Raw genomic sequence first — 20,000 nt, forward strand, 5'->3', positions numbered from 1 at the left:
AAGCCAAACAAAACAATTTGATCTTGGTGACACTTTCTGGAAATGCTCAAGATAGCACTATACACTATTTGCACAGCCATTTGAAATCTACAGTTACACATTGCTGTATTTAGTGAGGTAAATGAGTACAAGACATGTATGTTTCACAGACACACACACACACACACACACACACATACACAGACAGACAGACACAGACACACACACAGAAACACACAAACAAACGATCAAATTAAAAGCTGGATATAAATCTGCCACACGTGCTGTCAGTGAGTTTACTAAGTCAAGGATGTCTTACTTTCACACACGCGCGCACGCACACACACACACACAACACATTTACATTTACACATTTACATTTACATCTAGTCATTTAGCTGATGCTTTTATCCAAAGCGACTTACAAGTTCTGTACGACAAGTCATCAGGAAGGGCACAACTCTATCAGCTGAGTAACTAACAATGTTCATCAAAGTGTTGAGTGCTACAGTGTAGGTTAGTATATTAGGACAAGTGCATGACAGTAAGGTTAGTTAGGGTTGGATTTGAATTTGTGTTGTTTGGCTTAGGTTGAATCCAGCCTCATCAATGAAAATAAATTCATGCGGCTGTGCAGCAAGTTCCTGCTGTTGTGTGAACAGGCTTGGCGTCTACCCCAGAAGGTCTTCTAGTCATTCTAGAGAAATGCAACCACAAATTGTTATTGGTTTGCTTCTTTTTCTTACAGTACTATATATACTGTACTTTACTGTATATACTGTACCATCCACTGTACTGAAACATCTCAATATAAGTAATCATGGTATGCTGCAAAAGGGGCATTAGCACCCTGCAATACAGTACATGGTAATGTGATATGGTACAGTACTGTAAATACCATCTGAGTAGAGTAGAAAGTAGAGGTGAAGACCTGTTTTCTCTCTCTCTCTCTCTCTCTCTCTCTCTCTCTCTCTCTCTCAATTCAAATGGGCTTTATTGAGGAAGGGCACAACTCTATCAGCTGAGTAACAATGTTCATCAAAGTGTTGAGTGCTACAGTGTAGGTTAGTATATTAGGACAAGTGCATACCTACATGTATGACCTATATCTATCTACTACTTTTGGATATGAGCATTTTTTCAATAAATATGGATGCCTGAACGCAGAATGACACCAGTATCACTGACTACCACGGCAAGCCTATAGAAAATTATTCTATTTAATAATAATAATAATTATTATTATTATAAATGTCCCTCTCTCTGTTTATATCTCTGTATCTCTCTCTCTCTCTCTCTCTCTCTCTCTCTATATATATATTATATTACTATACTATTATATCTAATGTGTTCAGGTAAACCTCGATCCCTCTGAGGTCTAAGGTAACTAGCTCCACCTCCTCAAATTATTCTATTTAATAATAATAATTATAATGTCTCTCTGTCTATATCTTTCTTTCTTTCTTTCTTTCTTTCTTTCTTTATCTTTCTTTCTTTCTTTCTTTCTCTCTCTCTCTCTCTCTCTTTCTCTCAAATCAAAGTGTGTGGCAATGTAGGCCTTTCTGGGCCCACATTGGAATAACAAAAGGAACAAAAGGCCTTTGTCCCAGGTGTGGCTGGCTAGTGACATTGACATTGAAATCACATTGCATTCTGGGAAGGAGTGTAGTTCTCTTTTCATTTAGATCAATTCACTGAATTCTTTTCAGACCTCCTGCTGCAAATTGGTATGGATTGTACCAGAATGTTTCATAGGACATTGATTCAAAACTATCGTCTCAAATTTTACAATTGATGGCTTATTTGGAAGGTATGAACCTGTAGTTCAAGTTCAAGTTCAAGTTCTTTAATAGTTGTCATACAGAAGTACAGAATACTTTCATACAAAATGCTTCTTACTGTTACGCTCCAGAGACTGTGCTAGACAAGATAGTATCAAATAACATAATAACATAATATAGCATGAATTTAGAAGAAGAAAATGAGGTCACAGTTGTTCGGTATAGACATATGTACAATGTTCTGAGTTACCATATAATATACAATACACAATACTATGCAGTGTACTAATGTACAGTACTATCTAGTGCAAAGCAGAAATGGGATGAGGTACAATTTTAGGTACAATTTACAGTAAGGTGTACGAGTTGTAGTGCAATCCTTCATCCATAAATATAAAGTGTGGGGAGTGGGTGCTACAGTGTGTTTGTTTAAAGTGGGTGTGTGCTATAAAGTGTGTGTAGTGGGTGCTACAGTGTGTTTGTTTAAAGTGAGTGTGTGCGTGTGGATGTGTGTGCTATGTGTGTTTGGTGGTTGTTGTTGTGTAGTGTTCATTCATTGTTCGTTTAGCAGCCTGATGGCCTGGGGATAGAAGCTACTTCTGAGTCTTTCTGTGCTCGCCTTGAGACTCCTGTATCGCTTGCCTGACGGCAGCAGTTCAAAGAGGCAGTTGTTCGGGTGGCTCGAGTCCTTAATAATTCTCTTAGCCTTCCCCTTGCAACGCTTGTAGTAAATGTTCTGGAGGGTGGGGAGCCCCCCTCCAATTGTGCGTTCGGCTGAACGTGTCACTCTTTGTAGTCTGCTTTGGTCTTTTGCAGTGCTATTCCCAAACCAGGAGGTGATGTTGCCGGTCAAGATGCTCTCTATTGTACATGAGTAGAAGTTCTTAAGGATCTTCTGGCTGACTTGGAACTTCCTTAGGCGCCTGAGGAAGTAGAGGCGTTGTCGTGCCTTCTTCACCACACTGTTAATGTGTATGGTCCATGTCAAGTCCTCGGATATGTGGGCTCCGAGGTACTTGAAGCTGTTGACTCTCTCAACCGGTGCCCCGTCGATGCTGAGGGGGCTGTAGTCCTTGACCCCCGACCTCCTGAAGTCCACAATCATCTCCTTTGTTTTGCTGACGTTCAGGGAGAGGCTGTTTTCCTGGCACCATCCCGCCAGGACCTTGACCTCTTCCAGGTAGGCCCTCTCGTCGTTGGCAGAGATCAGGCCCACCACCACTGTGTCGTCAGCAAATTTGACGATTGTATTGCTACTCCGCTGAGCCACACAGTCGTGTGTGTACAGGGAGTAGAGGAGGGGACTCAGAACACAGCCCTGGGGGGCCCCTATGTTGAGGGTGATGGATGAGGAGGTGCAGTTGCCTGCTCTCACCACCTGGGGTCTGCCAGTCAGGAAGTCCAAGACCCACTGGCAGAGGTCATAGCCCAAGCCCAGGTCCCTGAGCTTGGCTATGAGTATGGAGGGGACTATGGTATTGAATGCCGAGCTGTAGTCGATGAATAGCATTCTCACATAGTTCCCCTGCCTCTTGTCCAGGTGTGATGCTGCTGTGTGCAGCACATGGGATATGGCGTCCTCCGTGGACCTGTTGGGGCGGTATGCAAATTGCAGGGGGTCCATGTTGATGGGGAGGGAGGAGCAGATGTAGCCCTTTACTAGCTTCTCAAAGCACTTCATGGCTATGGAGGTGAGAGCTACAGGGCGGTAGTCGTTGAGGCAAGCAGGCTTGGATTTTTTGGGTACAGGGATAATAGTGGACTTCTTCAGGCAGGTGGGGATGACAGCCTGTTCTAAGGACAGGTTAAATATGTCAGTGAATACTGGGGCCAGTTGGTCGGCACAGACTTTTAGGACGCGGCCGGGGATGCCGTCCGGACCTGCTGCCTTCCTGATATTCACTTTTTTAAAGGTCCGCCTCACCTCATGCTCTGTTACCCTGAACACTGCGCCTCCATCAGCAGCCGACCCCCCCCCCCCCATTGCCGAGGCTTGTGAGCTGGTGTTGTTATTACCAGCATCAAACCTCGCATAGAAGGTATTGAGGTCGTTTGCTAAGGAGATGTCACTGTTCAGTTTGAGGGAGGCGCCTTTGTAGTCTGTCATCGTTTTGAGCCCCTGCCACATAGCTCTAGAGTCAGCTTGTTCAAACTGGAGTTCAATTTTATCCCTGTAGCGCCGTTTGGCCTCTGACACTGTCCTCCTTACGTTGTGTTGCGCCACCTTGTGGTCATTCATGTTGCCTGCCACTAGGCCGTCATTGTATGCTTTGGTGCGCTCTCTCAGAGCTTCACGGACGGATTTGTCTACCCAGGGTTTTTGATTTGGGTAAACTTTCATTTTGGTAGTGGGGATTGTTTCTTTCACCCTAGTACAGACATAGTCCAGCACTGTCTCCGTGTAGGCATTAATGTTATCTGTGTCGCGGAATACAATCCAGTCTGTGTTGTGAAACACTGACCGGATCGTATCCTCTGACGTCACATCCCATTTCTGCACCTCTCGCGAGACTACGGGAGTACTTTTAATTCTTTGTCTGTACTTTGGTGTAAGGAAAATGGATGCGTGATCTGACTTGCCAAAGCCACTATCAGAATGAGCCTTGTAGCCACCTTTAAATTGCGTGTAACAGTGATCTAGGATGTTACCGCCTCTGGTGTTGCAAGTCACATGCTGGTAGAAATCAGGCAATACCTTTCTCAGATTGGCGCTATTGAAATCTCCCAGTACCAAAATGGCGGCGTTAACGTTCGTCGCTTGTATACTATTTACCTCGTCGTGGAGTCTGGAGAGCGCGGCGTTGTTGTTGGCTTGCGGTGGAATATACACTCCGACCAGGACGATCGCCGTTAACTCCCTCGGGAGGAAGAAAGGATGACACTTGATGGTTATATATTCCAGTTCTGGGGAGCAGTGGTTGGATAATTCCTTCACATTCGTTGGATCACTCCAATTTTTGTTAAACATGAAGGCAATACCTCCACCACGTTGTTTACCGGACTCTGATTGTGTCCGATCCTTCCTATGGATAAAGAAGTGATCCGCTGGTTGAATCGCGTGATCTGGAACCTCCGGTGTTAGCCATGTTTCGGTGAAGCAAAGGACATTGCAGTCCCTAACGTCTCTTTGATATTGAATCCTTGCTCGGATGTCATCCAGTTTATTGTCTATTGATTGTACATTGGCTAGCAATATACTGGGAAGTGGTGTACGGTGTCGTCTGGATCTCAGCCTGTTTCGGATCCCAGCCCTTTTTCCTCGACGTCTTTTCCTGGGCTCTGGGAACAAAGGGTCTGGTCCTAGTCTCCGGAGGATTTCTTCCGGCCATTGATGTGGTTCGGAAAGTTGATCCAGCGAGTAATCCAGTTGGTAAGTTTCCCGTAATCCAATGTCTATGAGTGACTGACGGTCATATACATTAAATGCACCAACAGTTGGTACGCACAAAACTCTAAAAACTATAAATATTAACAAAAGTAAACACAGTCTCGACGGAGCGAACAGAGAGGCAGCCGAACGGGGCGGCGCCATCATCTATCTGTAGTTTTATATTGTGTAACAAAAAAAAAGGGAAAACTTCTGAGAAGGTGGAGCTAGTTACTTTAGACTTCAGAGGGATTTATACCACTTACATTAGACACCCTAGTAGCAACCACCTATAACACCCTAGCGACCGCCTAGAAACACCCTAGCAACCACTTATAACACCCTAGCAACCACCTAGAAACACCCTAGCAACCAACTATAACACCCTAGCAACTACCTATAACACCCTAGCAACCACCTAAAAACACCCTAGCAACCACCTATAACACCTTAGCAACCACCTAGAAACACCCTAGCAACCACCTATAACACCCTAGCAACCACCTAGAAACACCCTAGCAACCACCTATAACACCCTAGTAACCACCTAGAAATACCCTAGCAACCGCCTAGAACACCCTAGCAACCACCTAGAAATACCCTAGCAACCACCTAGAAACACCCTAGCAACCACCTATAACACTCTAGCAACAACCTAGAAACACCCTAGCAACCACCTATAACACCCTAGCAACCACCTAGAAATATCCTAGCAACCACCTAGAAACACCCTAGCAACCACCTATAACACTCTAGCAACCACCTAGAAACACCCTAGCAACCACCTAGAAACACCCTAGCAACCACATAGAACACCCTAGCAACCACCTAGAAATACCCTAGCAACCACCTAGAAACACCTTAGCAACCACCTATAACACCCTAGCAACCACCTAGAAACACCCTAGTAACCACCTAGAAACACCCTAGCAACCACCTAGAAACACTTTAGCAACCACCTAGAAACACCATAGCAACCATCTAGTAACACCCTAGAAACCACCTATAACACCCTAGCAACCACCTAGAAACACTTTAGCAACCACCTAGAAACACCATAGCAACCATCTAGTAACACCCTAGCAACCAGCTATAACACCCTAGCAACCACCTATAACACCCTAGCAACCAGCTATAATACCCTAGCAACCACCTAGAAACACCCTAGCAACCAGCTATAACACCCTAGCAACCGCCTAGAAACACCCTTGCAACCACTTATAACACCCTAGCAACCACCTATAACACCCTAGCAACCACCTATAACACCCTAGCAACCACCTATAACACCCTAGCAACCACTTAGAAACACCCTAGCAACCAGCTATAACACCCTAGCAACCAGCTATAACACCCTAGCAACCAGCTAGAAACACCCTAGCAACCACCTAGAAATACCCTAGCAACCACCTATAACACTCACCTAGAAACACCCTAGCAACCACCTATAACACTCTAGCAACCACCTAGAAACACCCTAGCAACCACCTATAACACCCTAGCAACCACCTAGAAACACCCTAGCAACCACTTAGAAACACCCTAGCAACCAGCTATAACACCCTAGCAACCACCTATAACACTCTAGCAACCACCTAGAAACACCCTAGCAACCACCTAGAAACACCCTAGCAACCACCTAAAACACCCTAGCAACCACTTAGAAACACCCTAGCAACCACCTATAACACTCTAGCAACCACCTAGAAACACACCCTAGCAACCACCTATAACACTCTAGCAACCACCTAGAAACACCCTAGCAACCAGCTATAACACTCACCTAGAAACACCCTAGCAACCACCTATAACACTCTAGCAACCACCTAGAAACACCCTAGCAACCACCTAGAAACACCCTAGCAACCACCTAGAAACACCCTAGCAACCACCTATAACACCCTAGCAACCACCTAGAAATACCCTAGCAACCACCTAGAAACACCCTAGCAACCACCTATAACACCCTAGCAACCACCTATAACACCCTAGCAACCATCTAGAAACACCCTAGCAACCACATAGAACACCCTAGCAACCACCTATAACACCCTAGAAACCACCTATAACACCCTAGCAACCACCTAGAAACACCCTAGCAACCAGCTATAACACCCTAGCAACCACCTATAACAACCTAGCAACCACCTAAAACACCCTAGCAACCACTTAGAAACACCCTAGCAACCAGCTATAACACCCTAGCAACCACCTAAAACACCCTAGCAACCAGCTAGAAACACCCTAGCAACCACCTATAACACTCACCTAGAAACACCCTAGCAACCAGCTATAACACCCTAGCAACCACCTAGAAACACCCTAGCAACCACCTATAACACTCACCTAGAAACACCCTAGCAACCACCTAGAAATACCCTAGCAACCACCTAGAAACACCCTAGCAACCACCTATAACACCCTAGCAACCACCTAGAAATACCCTAGCAACCGCATATAACACCCTAGCAACCATCTAGAAACACCCTAGCAACCACATAGAACACCCTAGCAACCACCTAGAAATACCCTAGCAACCACCTAGAAACACCCTAGCAACCACCTATAACACCCTAGCAACCACCTAGAAACACCATAGTAACCAGCTAGTAACACCCTAGAAACCACCTATAACACCCTAGCAACCACCTATTAACACCCTAGCTACAACCTATAACAACCTAGCAACCACCTAAAACACCCTAGCAACCACCTAGAAACACCCTAGCAACCACCTATAACACCCTAGCAACCACCTAGAAACACCCTAGCAACCACCTATAACACCCTAGCAACCACCTATTAACACCCTAGCTACAACCTATAACAACCTAGCAACCACCTAAAACACCCTAGCAACCACTTAGAAACACCCTAGCAACCAGCTAGAAACACCCTAGCAACCACCTAGAAACACCATAGCAACCACCTAGAAACACCCTAGCAACCACCTATAACACCCTAGCAACCATCTTTTGAACCGTTTGTCATAGAGACAATACAGACCCTCCCCCGTTGGCCGGCGGTGCACAGGCATCACCCACACTTTCACAATTTCCCCAGCGGAATTGTCTAGTTATATTGTTATTGTTTACACTGCCTTTTTATTCTATTTAAATGTTTACTTCTTCACTGTACTATAAGTATGTCTTCTACTACCTGTACCTCCCCTCCCCCATGCTGCTATGATACCGAATTTTCCCAAGGGGATCAATAAAGGAATATCTTATCTTATCTTATACATCCAGCGGGGTCATTACAACAATGGAAGAAATGAACAGTCTTTTCCTTTCTCGTTTACCGGTCATTTAGTCCTCGATACTGAATGTGGGGTTAATGGGAAAATTATGTTTCACCAAAATATTTTATGTTTCGTTAACATGTCAATGTCTAAAAGCCGCTGACCCTAAATGGCCGGCTGATGCAGAGAATGCACTGATGCTGGTGACGTCCGGTGAGCCCATCTGCAATGCTAAGCTAGTTTTGACTAGCGATTTTACCTTTTTTCCCCTCAAACTGCTGCTTTAAATTCTAAATCCCCTGCCTTATCAGAGAGAGAGATGTCTATTAGAAGGCTTTGTTCACGGAGACCACAGCTGCATGAACCACAGGTGAAGCTAGGAGTGATCTATTAATAGTTAATTCATTTTCCTAGAGCTGCAGCAAAGACTGAAAACTCGGGAGCAACCAGAAAATACGTCACCATTTAATGATGTCTTTCTAAAGGCCAAGACTCACAGGAGAGAGGCGAACACAATACAGATGGAGCAACAATAAAGACACATTTTCTATAATGAAGGATTCTTTTGTTCTTTATAAAACACTACATTCTTTTATATATTCTATAATTATTATCTATTCTTTTCTATCATCTCTGTATATCTATTTTGTCCTATTATCTTTTTATTGTCTGTATATCTATTTTGTCCTATTTCTCAATCTCCCATCACTTCTGAAATCAAGACTTTCCAATTCCCCCCGGCTCAGAGAGTTGCTTCAGTATATCTCCTCTCACACAAACACAGGACATATGTTACATCCTTTTAAAACCTGCCACCTCAGAGATGTGTGGTGGAGTGAACGAGGATCAAATCTACAACATGGAACAAATCCCGATACCGATAAACCTGCTTCTTACTGCCCCCTGGTGGTCTTATGATGAATTACACCATCCACAGCCAACAGTAGGAGTGTAATCACTATAATTAAGGTTCTAATGAAATGCATGTTGATGGCTAGTCTGTTTAATTATCGTTATGCTACTGACAGCGCAGGGAGAGCATGAGGGAGGCTGTTAACAACACATTTAGATTGTGTTGATCAAATAACATGAATCTACTCCTCTGGCCTTTCTCTCCTCTCCTCAATTCTGTTCCTCACCCCTACCTCTCTCCCCTTTCCTCCCCTCCATAACTCTTTGCTCCTGTTTGGAGAGTGTGTGTGTGTGTGTGTGTGTGTGTGTGTGTGTGTGTGTGTGTGTGTGTGTGTACAGTATGCGTGTGTGTATGCGTGCATGTGCGTGTGTGTGTTTGAGTGTGTGTGTATGTGTGTTTACGTGTGTGCAGTGTGCACACACACATACATTTACATTTTACATTTAGTCATTTAGCTGACGCTTTTATCCAAAGTAAGGTTAGTTATCACGTAGAGTTATTATTATTTATTTTATGCATGTGTGTGTGTGTGATTGACTGACTGACTGAGTAAGTAAGTAAATAATTGAGTGAGTGTGCATGTGTGTGTGTGTGTGTGTGTGTGCATAGTGTGCATCTGCCCCCTACCTGTTGAGCTTGTGTCTGCACCTGGTCCAGGGAGGGCAGGTCAGCCAGGTACTTCTCCAGCGTCTCGATGCGTTGCTGCTTCTCCTGGTTCTGCTCGCTCTCTCTCTGACACTTCTTCTTCAGGCTGCTGATGTAGCGGTCCCTCGTCTTCATCTGGACCACGGGCGGCAGGGCGGTGAGCAAAGTGATCCATCAGTGATCCATCAGTGATCCAAAATGGATATATAAAATGGGTACAGTACCACCACCAAAAACAAGCAATGGAGATATCTGTTCATTCTGCAGTCGACTGCCGGATGAGCTCTTGACACAGGGTTCCCACAGACATTGCAAAATGAAATTCTCACGCATGTCCCCCGAGCTGCTCGGAGTCATTGTGGAGCCTCAGAACAGCGTGTAATATGTCTTTACAGTATCTAGCGTTGGATCAATAAAAGGATCGATTTTTGGAATGGCGATCAGGAATTGGAATAATCTTTTTGGATACCATCTGATCTCAGGTAAGGAATCTATTTTACCAGTCTTAGGATAATCAGACCTGTTTTCACGGAGATATAAGCTTTTCCCCTATGTTTGATATGGCTGTTTGGCTGTGCGAGCGATCAGGAAATATATCAGAGCAGATATCAGATCGCCTATATAGCGTGCATACGTACACATATACTATCGATAATCTAGCGTTTATTTGAAAACGATTCATAAATAGGCCGAAAAATGAGAACGTTCTAGAATATTCCGTTTATTATGGAATATTCTTATTTCCCTTGAAAACGAGGGCTTTTCAAGATGCTATAAAACGGAAATGAACCGATAAAAAAACAATCCGCTTCGACAATGTTGACTGGAAAATGAGTCATTGATAAGCGACGGGCAGATTAGACACATAGCCATAATTTAAAACATAGATTAGGCGATATTAACGCTAACATGGAAGTGGATGCTGGGCATTCAAGCACTAAATCGTGCGCCCCCTGCTGGGCACTGAAAGTGTTAAATGCACCCATCTGCTGTGTTTTGCAGTGGCAAAAGGTTTGTTTATGTCGATAATGTTTGTAAAAACGCTGAAATAAGACTGTATCTGTATCATCTACGTCTGAATGTAGATACACAGGAAAGTTATTAACATAGTGAGAGGAGTCATGGTCAAACTCTGTGCTTATGGTTTTCCCATTCTGACGCAGAGAGCCGCCCTATACCTTTACTGAATGGTATACATTTAGATTAGTTTGGGTTAAAGGAACACGTTAACATTATGGGACATGTGCTCATTGTCTCCTCCAGAGTCAGTCAAGAAGACAGATACCCTCTCTGTGCGTCTCTGGAGGTGGATACGGACCAGCTAGCCTAGCTGTTGGGCAAACACACCTCTCCCGGAGCTTTAAGCGAGGCTAGTGGTCCGTACACCAATCATTTATGCTATAGGCTAGTGGTCCGTAACCAATCATTTATGCTATAGGCTAGTGGTCCGTAACCAATCATTTATGCTATAGGCTAGTGGTCCGTAACCAATCATTTATGCTATAGGCTAGTGGTCCGTAACCAATCATTTATGCTATAGGCTAGTGGTCCGTAACCAATCATTTATGCTATAGGCTAGCTTGAATTTTTGTGCAGTTCTCCTTCTTCCAACATGGCTGCCTGTAACAATTTTTTTTTTGATCTTTTTCCCCCTCCATTTTTCCTCCGATTTTCTCCCATCCCAATGTTAGTCGTTATGCCAATTCCCAATCCCCTTCCTGCTGCGCACTTACCCCCCACAGTCGGTCTGGGAGAGTGGAGGCTACCACGTGCTTCCTCCGACACACGTGTAGCCAATCAACCGCTTCTTTTCACCTGGCAGCGCGGATTCTCATTGAGAGGGCGTAGCGTGTGGAAGGATCACACTATCCCACTCAAGTCCTATCCGCGCTTAGCAGGCGCCCCGACCGAACTGTAGGAGTCGCTGTTTACAACGACCCGGACTCACCCCGCCAGCTTCTCCCACCCTCTAATACAACAACAATAAAACAATCCGCTTCGACAATGTTGACTGGAAAATGAGTCATTGATAAGCGACGGGCAGATTAGACACATAGCCATAATTTAAAACATAGATTAGGCGATATTAACGCTAACATGGAAGTGGATGCTGGGCATTCAAGCACTAAATCGTGCGCCCCCTGCTGGGCACTGAAAGTGTTAAATGCACCCATCTGCTGTGTTTTGCAGTGGCAAAAGGTTTGTTTATGTCGATAATGTTTGTAAAAACGCTGAAATAAGACTGTATCTGTATCATCTACGTCTGAATGTAGATACACAGGAAAGTTATTAACATAGTGAGAGGAGTCATGGTCAAACTCTGTGCTTATGGTTTTCCCATTCTGACGCAGAGAGCCGCCCTATACCTTTACTGAATGGTATACATTTAGATTAGTTTGGGTTAAAGGAACACGTTAACATTATGGGACATGTGCTCATTGTCTCCTCCAGAGTCAGTCAAGAAGACAGATACCCTCTCTGTGCGTCTCTGGAGGTGGATACGGACCAGCTAGCCTAGCTGTTGGGCAAACACACCTCTCCCGGAGCTTTAAGCGAGGCTAGTGGTCCGTACACCAATCATTTATGCTATAGGCTAGTGGTCCGTAACCAATCAGTTATGCTATAGGCTAGTGGTCCGTAACCAATCATTTATGCTATAGGCTAGTGGTCCGTAACCAATCATTTATGCTATAGGCTAGTGGTCCGTAACCAATCATTTATGCTATAGGCTAGTGGTCCGTAACCAATCATTTATGCTATAGGCTAGCTTGAATTTTTGTGCAGTTCTCCTTCTTCCAACATGGCTGCCTGTAACAATTTTTTTTTTGATCTTTTTCCCCCTCCATTTTTCCTCCGATTTTCTCCCATCCCAATGTTAGTCGTTATGCCAATTCCCAATCCCCTTCCTGCTGCGCACTTACCCCCCACAGTCGGTCTGGGAGAGTGGAGGCTACCACGTGCTTCCTCCGACACACGTGTAGCCAATCAACCGCTTCTTTTCACCTGGCAGCGCGGATTCTCATTGAGAGGGCGTAGCGTGTGGAAGGATCACACTATCCCACTCAAGTCCTATCCGCGCTTAGCAGGCGCCCCGACCGAACTGTAGGAGTCGCTGTTTACAACGACCCGGACTCACCCCGCCAGCTTCTCCCACCCTCTAATACAGCCAATTGTATTAGTGTGAACGGCCAGCCAAGCTGGTGACAACCCCGGAGCTGTGAGCTGGATTCGAACAGGCGAATCTAGCCGCTCCGGGGTTTGGTGACGAACGCAATCTCCGTTACGCCACCTGACCGCCCCTGCCTGTAACCATTTCTAACAAAAGAGAATGCCTGGTTTCTGTGTAGTGGTAGTGTAGGTAAAACAGTGGAAAAGCATACTATTACTTCCAGTAAGATCAAGTAATAAGTTATAATAATATAATAATTATAAATTATTTAGTTAATTCTCAACAAAAATATAAAGAAAAAATGTAAAACGTTTGTTGATTCTGATATATCAACTCGTAGCAACCATTGTTTTGCACATAGCAACCATTGTTTTGCACATAGCAACCATTGTTTTGCACATAGCAACCATTGTTTTGTACATAGCAAATGGCCAACATGGAGGACAAATTAAACATTGTAAACATTCCATGAAAGTCTTGGGATTGGTCAGTAGGGGCCTTTCACGGAATGTTTGGTCCAAGACCCTCCCTCTTTTCTTGACTCCTCCAATAACAACTGTTGCTTTCATCTGCCAAGCTAAGAGAGGGGGCAGGGCTTAACATACCTTCTCCTCCAGTTTCTTGGTGTCCTCTGTGTATTTCTGTGTGTTCTGCTTCAGGAACTCATTCAGGTGAAGAAGCTCGAGCTCAGCCGCAGCCAACTTCCTGCCCAGCTCCCCGTTCTCACAGCACAGCCTATCAGACAGCTGCACGGCCGGGGGTCCCACCGCCAGACCATCATACAGGGAATCCTATTGGAGGAGAGGAGTGACTGGCATCAGCGTACGCAAATTAAATGACAGGCGGTTGGTCTGACTTGTGGTCTATGCAGTAGAACTAACTCCACTAGGACTAACTCCTATACAGCATAACTAACTCCAGTAGGACTAACTCCTATACAGCATAACTAACTCCAGTAGGACTAACTCCTATACAGCATAACTAACTCCAGTAGGACTAACTCTATACAATAGGACTAACTCCACTAGGACTAACTCCTATACATCATAACTAACTCCAGTAGGACTAACTCCTATACAGCATAACTAACTCCACTAGGACTAACTCCTATACAGCATAACTAACTCCAGTAGGACTAACTCTATACAATAGGACTAACTCCACTAGGACTAACTCCTATACATCATAACTAACTCCAGTAGGACTAACTCTATACAATAGGACTAACTCCACTAGGACTAACTCCTATACAGCATAACTAACTCCACTAGGACTAACTCCTATAAATCATAACTAACTCCAGTATGACTAACTCCTATACAGCATAACTAACTCCAGTAGGACTAACTCTATACAATAGGACTAACTCCACTAGGACTAACTCTATGCAGTAGAACTAACTCCACTAGGACTAACTCCTATACAGCATAACTAACTCCAGTAGGACTAACTCTATACAATAGGACTAACTCCACTAGGACTAACTCTATACAATAGGACTAACTCCAATAGGACTAACTCTATGCAGTAGAACTAACTCCACTAGGACTAACTCTACACAGTAGAACTAACTCTATGCAGTAGAACTAACTCCACTAGGACTAACTCTACACAGTAGAACTAACTCTATGCAGTAGAACTAACTCCACTAGGACTAACTCTACACAGTAGAACTAACTCTATGCAGTAGAACTAACTCCACTAGGACTAACTCTACACAGTAGAACTAACTCATATACAGTAAGACTAACTCCACTAGGACTAACTCCACTAGGACTAACTCCTATACAGCATAACTAACTCCAGTAGGACTAACTCTATACAATAGGACTAACTCCACTAGGACTAACTCTATACAATAGGACTAACTCCAATAGGACTAACTCTATGCAGTAGAACTAACTCCACTAGGACTAACTCTACACAGTAGAACTAACTCTATGCAGTAGAACTAACTCCACTAGGACTAACTCTACACAGTAGAACTAACTCTATGCAGTAGAACTAACTCCACTAGGACTAACTCTACACAGTAGAACTAACTCTATGCAGTAGAACTAACTCCACTAGGACTAACTCTACACAGTAGAACTAACTCATATACAGTAAGACTAACTCCACTAGGACTAACTCCACTAGGACTAACTCCTATACAGCATAACTAACTCCAGTAGGACTAACTCTATACAATAGGACTAACTCCACTAGGACTAACTCTATGCAGTAGAACTAACTCCACTAGGACTAACTCTACACAGTAGAACTAACTCTATGCAGTAGAACTAACTCCACTAGGACTAACTATACAATAGGACTAACTCCACTAGGACTAACTCCTATTCAGTAGAACTAACTTCACTAGGACTAACTCTACACAGTAGAACTAACTCCACTAGGACTAACTCTACACAGTAGAACTAACTCTATGCAGTAGAACTAACTCCACTAGGACTAACTCTACACAGTAGAACTAACTCTATGCAGTAGAACTAACTCCACTAGGACTAACTATACAATAGGACTAACTCCACTAGGACTAACTCCTATTCAGTAGAACTAACTTCACTAGGACTAACTCTACACAGTAGAACTAACTCCACTAGGACTAACTCCTATTCAGTAGAACTAACTTCACTAGGACTAACTCTACACAGTAGAACTAACTCCACTAGGACTAACTCCTATTCAGTAGAACTAACTCCACTAGGACTAACTCTTATTCAGTAGGACTAACTTCTATACAGGTCTAACTCCAGTAGGTCTAACTCTATACAGTAAGACTAACTAACTCCAGTAGTACTAACTCCAGTAGAACTAACCCTATGCAGTAGAACTTGTGTAGTCTCAGTTGTGACGCTGTAGAGGTCATCTCAGTCTTTGTTGAATCAAAGATAAGAGTTCATGGTGTGTCTCACAGAGGGTGACCAGCGTAGGACATATTTAGCTTGGTTTGAATGTGTACGGGTTAGCGATGGTAATCTCTCTCTCTCTCTTTGATAAACGAGGCAGCATGGTGCTACATTCCCTCCCTGACATCGAGTGAAGGTCACTATCACAGAGCCTGGCAGGAGAAATTATGTCTATTGGTCGAAATTAGGCAAATTCTAATGGGAATTCAAATATTAATGACATAGACATGTAGAAATTATTAACCATAAATAAAATGATAAATCTCTTAGCTTGGCCTCGACAGATGCTCTCACTGAGAAACACCCTGGAGTCGGGTGCATCCGTCATGTGTTGACTGGAGCAGCTGGTTCTGAACTGAATGATGGTGCAGGAGCTCTTTCTTGTGTGTGTGTGTGTGTGTGTGTGTGTGTGTGTGTGTGTGTGTGTGTGTGTGTGTGTGTGTGTGTGTGTGTGTGTGTGTGCGTGTGTGTGTGCGTGTGTGTGTGTGCGTGTGTGTGTGCGTGTGTGTGTGTGTGTGTGTGTGTGTGTGTGTGTGTGTGTGTGTGCGTGTGTGTGTGTGTGTGTGTGTGTGTGTTGCCCTGCCCTCTGTTCAGCAAGCACGACAGGTTGATTTAAAGACAGAATCTGTAATGCTGTCAAACAGCGATCTCTAGGCAAAAGAGCTCCACTTGGTATTGCAACTTTGTTAGCATTCTTTTAGTTTTGGTCTGATGTGCAGGGGTGTGGGTTGAGTGGGGACAGGGGGACAGGGGGACAGGGGGACAGGGGGACAGGGGGACAGGGGTTGCTTACTGCCGGCCACACCTCAGGCACTGCCAGGAGAGGTCTGGAGAAAATAGAATAAGTTACAAAGAAATTTAAACAAAGTGCGATACCAAGCAGGGCTCTCTTGCCTAGAGGTTTGACGCTATTACAGAGTCTACCTTTAAGTAGTGTATACAAATACAAACCAATCAATCGCTACTCCCTGCTTTACAAGCATCGATCCTTTCCTGTCTAAACTCTTACCTTGGGTTTGAGGATGTAGGCGTCGTCAGAGCGCCCCCTCGGGCTCTGGAGGACCTGTTGCGCCCTCAGCTCGTTCTCTCTGATCCGGGCGTGGAGCTGCAGGATCTGTTGCTTCTGTCTGGAAGACAACCAATTTAAACAGCGGATCAATTAGAATAACGTGTTGCTTTTGTCTGATACACACATGACATATTATAGCCCATTCTAAATGACGTAGGTAACCATAGCTGATGGTTGTTTGTGTCAACTGCACTGATTCAGCCTACTGATTTATTAAAAAAAATATATATATATATAAAAACATTTCCTAATTTGTATTAAAATAATGTATCCTCTCTCTCTCTGATACACAGGCCTTGTCCTCTCTCTCTCTCTCTCTCTCTCTCTCTCTCTCTCTCTCTCTCTCTCTCTCTCTCTCTCTCTCTCTCTCTCTCTCTCTCTCTCTCTCTCTCTCTCTCTCTCTCTCTCTCTCTCTCTCTCTCTCTCTCTCTCTCTCTCTCTCTCTCTCTCTCTCTCTCTCTCTCTCTCTCTCACAACCTCTCTCTCACAACCTCTCTCTCTCTCACAACCTCTCTCTCTCTCTCTCTCTCTCTCTCTCTCTCTCTCGCAGGAGGTATGTGGTATATTGGTTGAAATGAAGCCCTCACCTTCACTGTACTAGACTTCTGTATATTTTACAATATGTAATATTACACTTACTGTACACTTACTGTAGACTTCTGTATATTTTACTGTATATTTTATATTAGAATGTATAAACACAACATAGGAAATGTATATCCCGGAGCTGGGTATTTTTATTCTTAGGCTTATTTTATTGTATTCTTCATTCGTGACTCGTTTTGTCTCCCTAAATGTTTACCGTTTACTGTGAGTGATTTGTATTGCCAAATTTCCCTCGGGATGAATAAAGTATTTCTATTCTATTCCATTGTTTTATTCATATCTTGTTCTTTACCAGTTATTCTCATATAGTTTTACTGTTATTTCCATTACCCTGCCTGTACTGTATAAGTCGCCTGGAATGCTGGCGTCACACACTTATGTCTCTCATGTCTCTATGTTTCTTATGTTTTGTACTAGTTTCATCTCTACTTGTACTGTCGTTTTATCTTGTGTCTCTTACGTCTCTCATGTCTCTTGTACTATTACTACCACAACTACTACTACTATTAAAAAATGAAATACTAATCAAATGAAAAGCTGGTTAAGAAGTTGAAATTAAGGCTGGGCTTTTATTTTAGAAACAAGTGCTGTTTTTCCTTTCATTCTAGAAAGAGGCTCGTCGCTCGTTTTTTTTTGCCAGTGCTGGATTATGGCGATGTGTTGTACATGAACGCCTGTTCTACCTCATTGCATGTGCTTGTTGCAACCTCTACTTATCACGGTGTCATAAGATTTATTACTGGCCGTCGATCACTCACGCATCATTGTACTTTATATGCCACGGTAGGCTGGCTGTCCTCGTCTGCTCATAGGCTTCTCCATTGGTATACCTTTATTTATAAAGCACTTATTGGTCTGTTACATGTAGGGATGTCCCGATCCGATTTTCCGAAGATCGGGATCGGCAAAAAAATAGGATCAGGATCAGGATTTTAATTTTTAATTTTTTTTTTTACTTTTAATTTTTTATTCAACAAACATGACCATGTTCACGTCTTAAACTCATACCGAGGCCTTAGTTTTGGTTTTAAATTGCATATCATCATTCATTTATTTATTGTCACACAGAGCAGAAGAATTTTGCCAAAACAAACGCATTTCCTTTGATTTAATTATACATCAAATGATTTATGTCAAGGATTGCAATGCCTCGCTTGAATGAAGTTACCTTTTCACCTGGATAACGTCAACATTCAGGGTGAATGTAATGTGAGAAATTGGGATAAAAAAAAAAATATATATAAATAAAATGTTTTTTTTTTTATCGGATCGGGAAAGATCGGTATCGGTAGATACTCAAAATCACATGATCGGAATCGGATCGGGAGCAAAAAAAATTGATCGGGACATCCCTAGTTACATGTATACCTCTGTACATATCTCACTATCTCTGATCATCTATTTTACAGCTTGCGATCTCAGGACTATCTTTATGCCTCAGTCCCCAGAAGCCGCACTGAGTTTATGGACGAGGGCTTTCATGTACTCTACTCCCTCTAACAGACTCCAGACAAACTACAGGCCCTCGTCACCTTGCCTGATTTTAAAGTGCATGCCACAGACCTTGCAACGTCTGAATTGGGAGTTTGCAAATGCATTAATACAGTGGTCACCAACCTGTCGATCTTTGAGACTTTCCCTGTCGATCTTTCCCTGAAAATTTAAAATCCCTGAGAGTCCACATTACAGTTCTACTTTTGTTTTGATGTGAAAATGATGCTGCACTTAGCACTGACTGCACTTAGCACTGACTGCACTTAGCACTGACTGCACTTAGCACTGACTGCACTTAGCACTGACTGCACTTAGCACTGACTGCACTTAGCACTGACTGCACTTAGCACTGACTGAGAAAGTACACATACAGTTCTACTTTATAAAATGCTAATTGTAAATATGTTTGTCAATGTTAATAATATGAGAAAGTCCACATTACAGTCAGGGGCGGATTTAGGATTGTAGGAGATCCGGGGCTTAGCCCAGATGGGCCCCCTTTTTTTTTTTTTTTGGCAGGCAAGGGGTGGTTTGGGGGGGGCTCAGGCACGACCCCCTCCACGACAGATTTTTTTTGAATTTAATGAACCTGTACGTGCAATTTCCTGCAATATAGAGCCTTCAATCTTGACCAATAAAGCTGCTCTTTTCACTATAAAACTCAGTTAACCATAACGTAGTTATGGTTAGATTTATATATTGGGGGGGGATATATCATATTTTCCATATAATCAAAAAGTGGTGGAGCAAGATTATACCTTTGCTCCCCCAAGTTCAATAGTGGGAGAGCAGAGATGCTCCGAATGCTCTTATGGCCAGGCGTCTAT

The 20,000-nt window shown here is 43.5% G+C and overlaps 1 protein-coding gene across 1 annotated transcript in view; it reads right to left on the reverse strand.

Moving 5' to 3' along the window:
• cep85l (centrosomal protein 85L) overlaps window positions 1–20,000 on the reverse strand; it is a gene marked incomplete at its 5' end in the record, with an annotated part of 170,800 nt that overhangs the window by 12,192 nt on the left and 138,608 nt on the right. Inside the window, 3 exons of the mRNA XM_084314166.1 lie at window positions 9,909–10,061; window positions 13,701–13,886; window positions 17,014–17,131. Coding sequence (XP_084170292.1) covers window positions 9,909–10,061; window positions 13,701–13,886; window positions 17,014–17,131 — 457 coding nt within the window. The remainder of the gene's footprint in view (window positions 1–9,908; window positions 10,062–13,700; window positions 13,887–17,013; window positions 17,132–20,000) is intronic.

The sequence above is a fragment of the Notolepis coatsorum genome, assembly GCF_963971535.1.
Source record: "Notolepis coatsorum genome assembly, chromosome: 5".
Taxonomy (NCBI): domain Eukaryota; kingdom Metazoa; phylum Chordata; class Actinopteri; order Aulopiformes; family Paralepididae; genus Notolepis; species Notolepis coatsorum.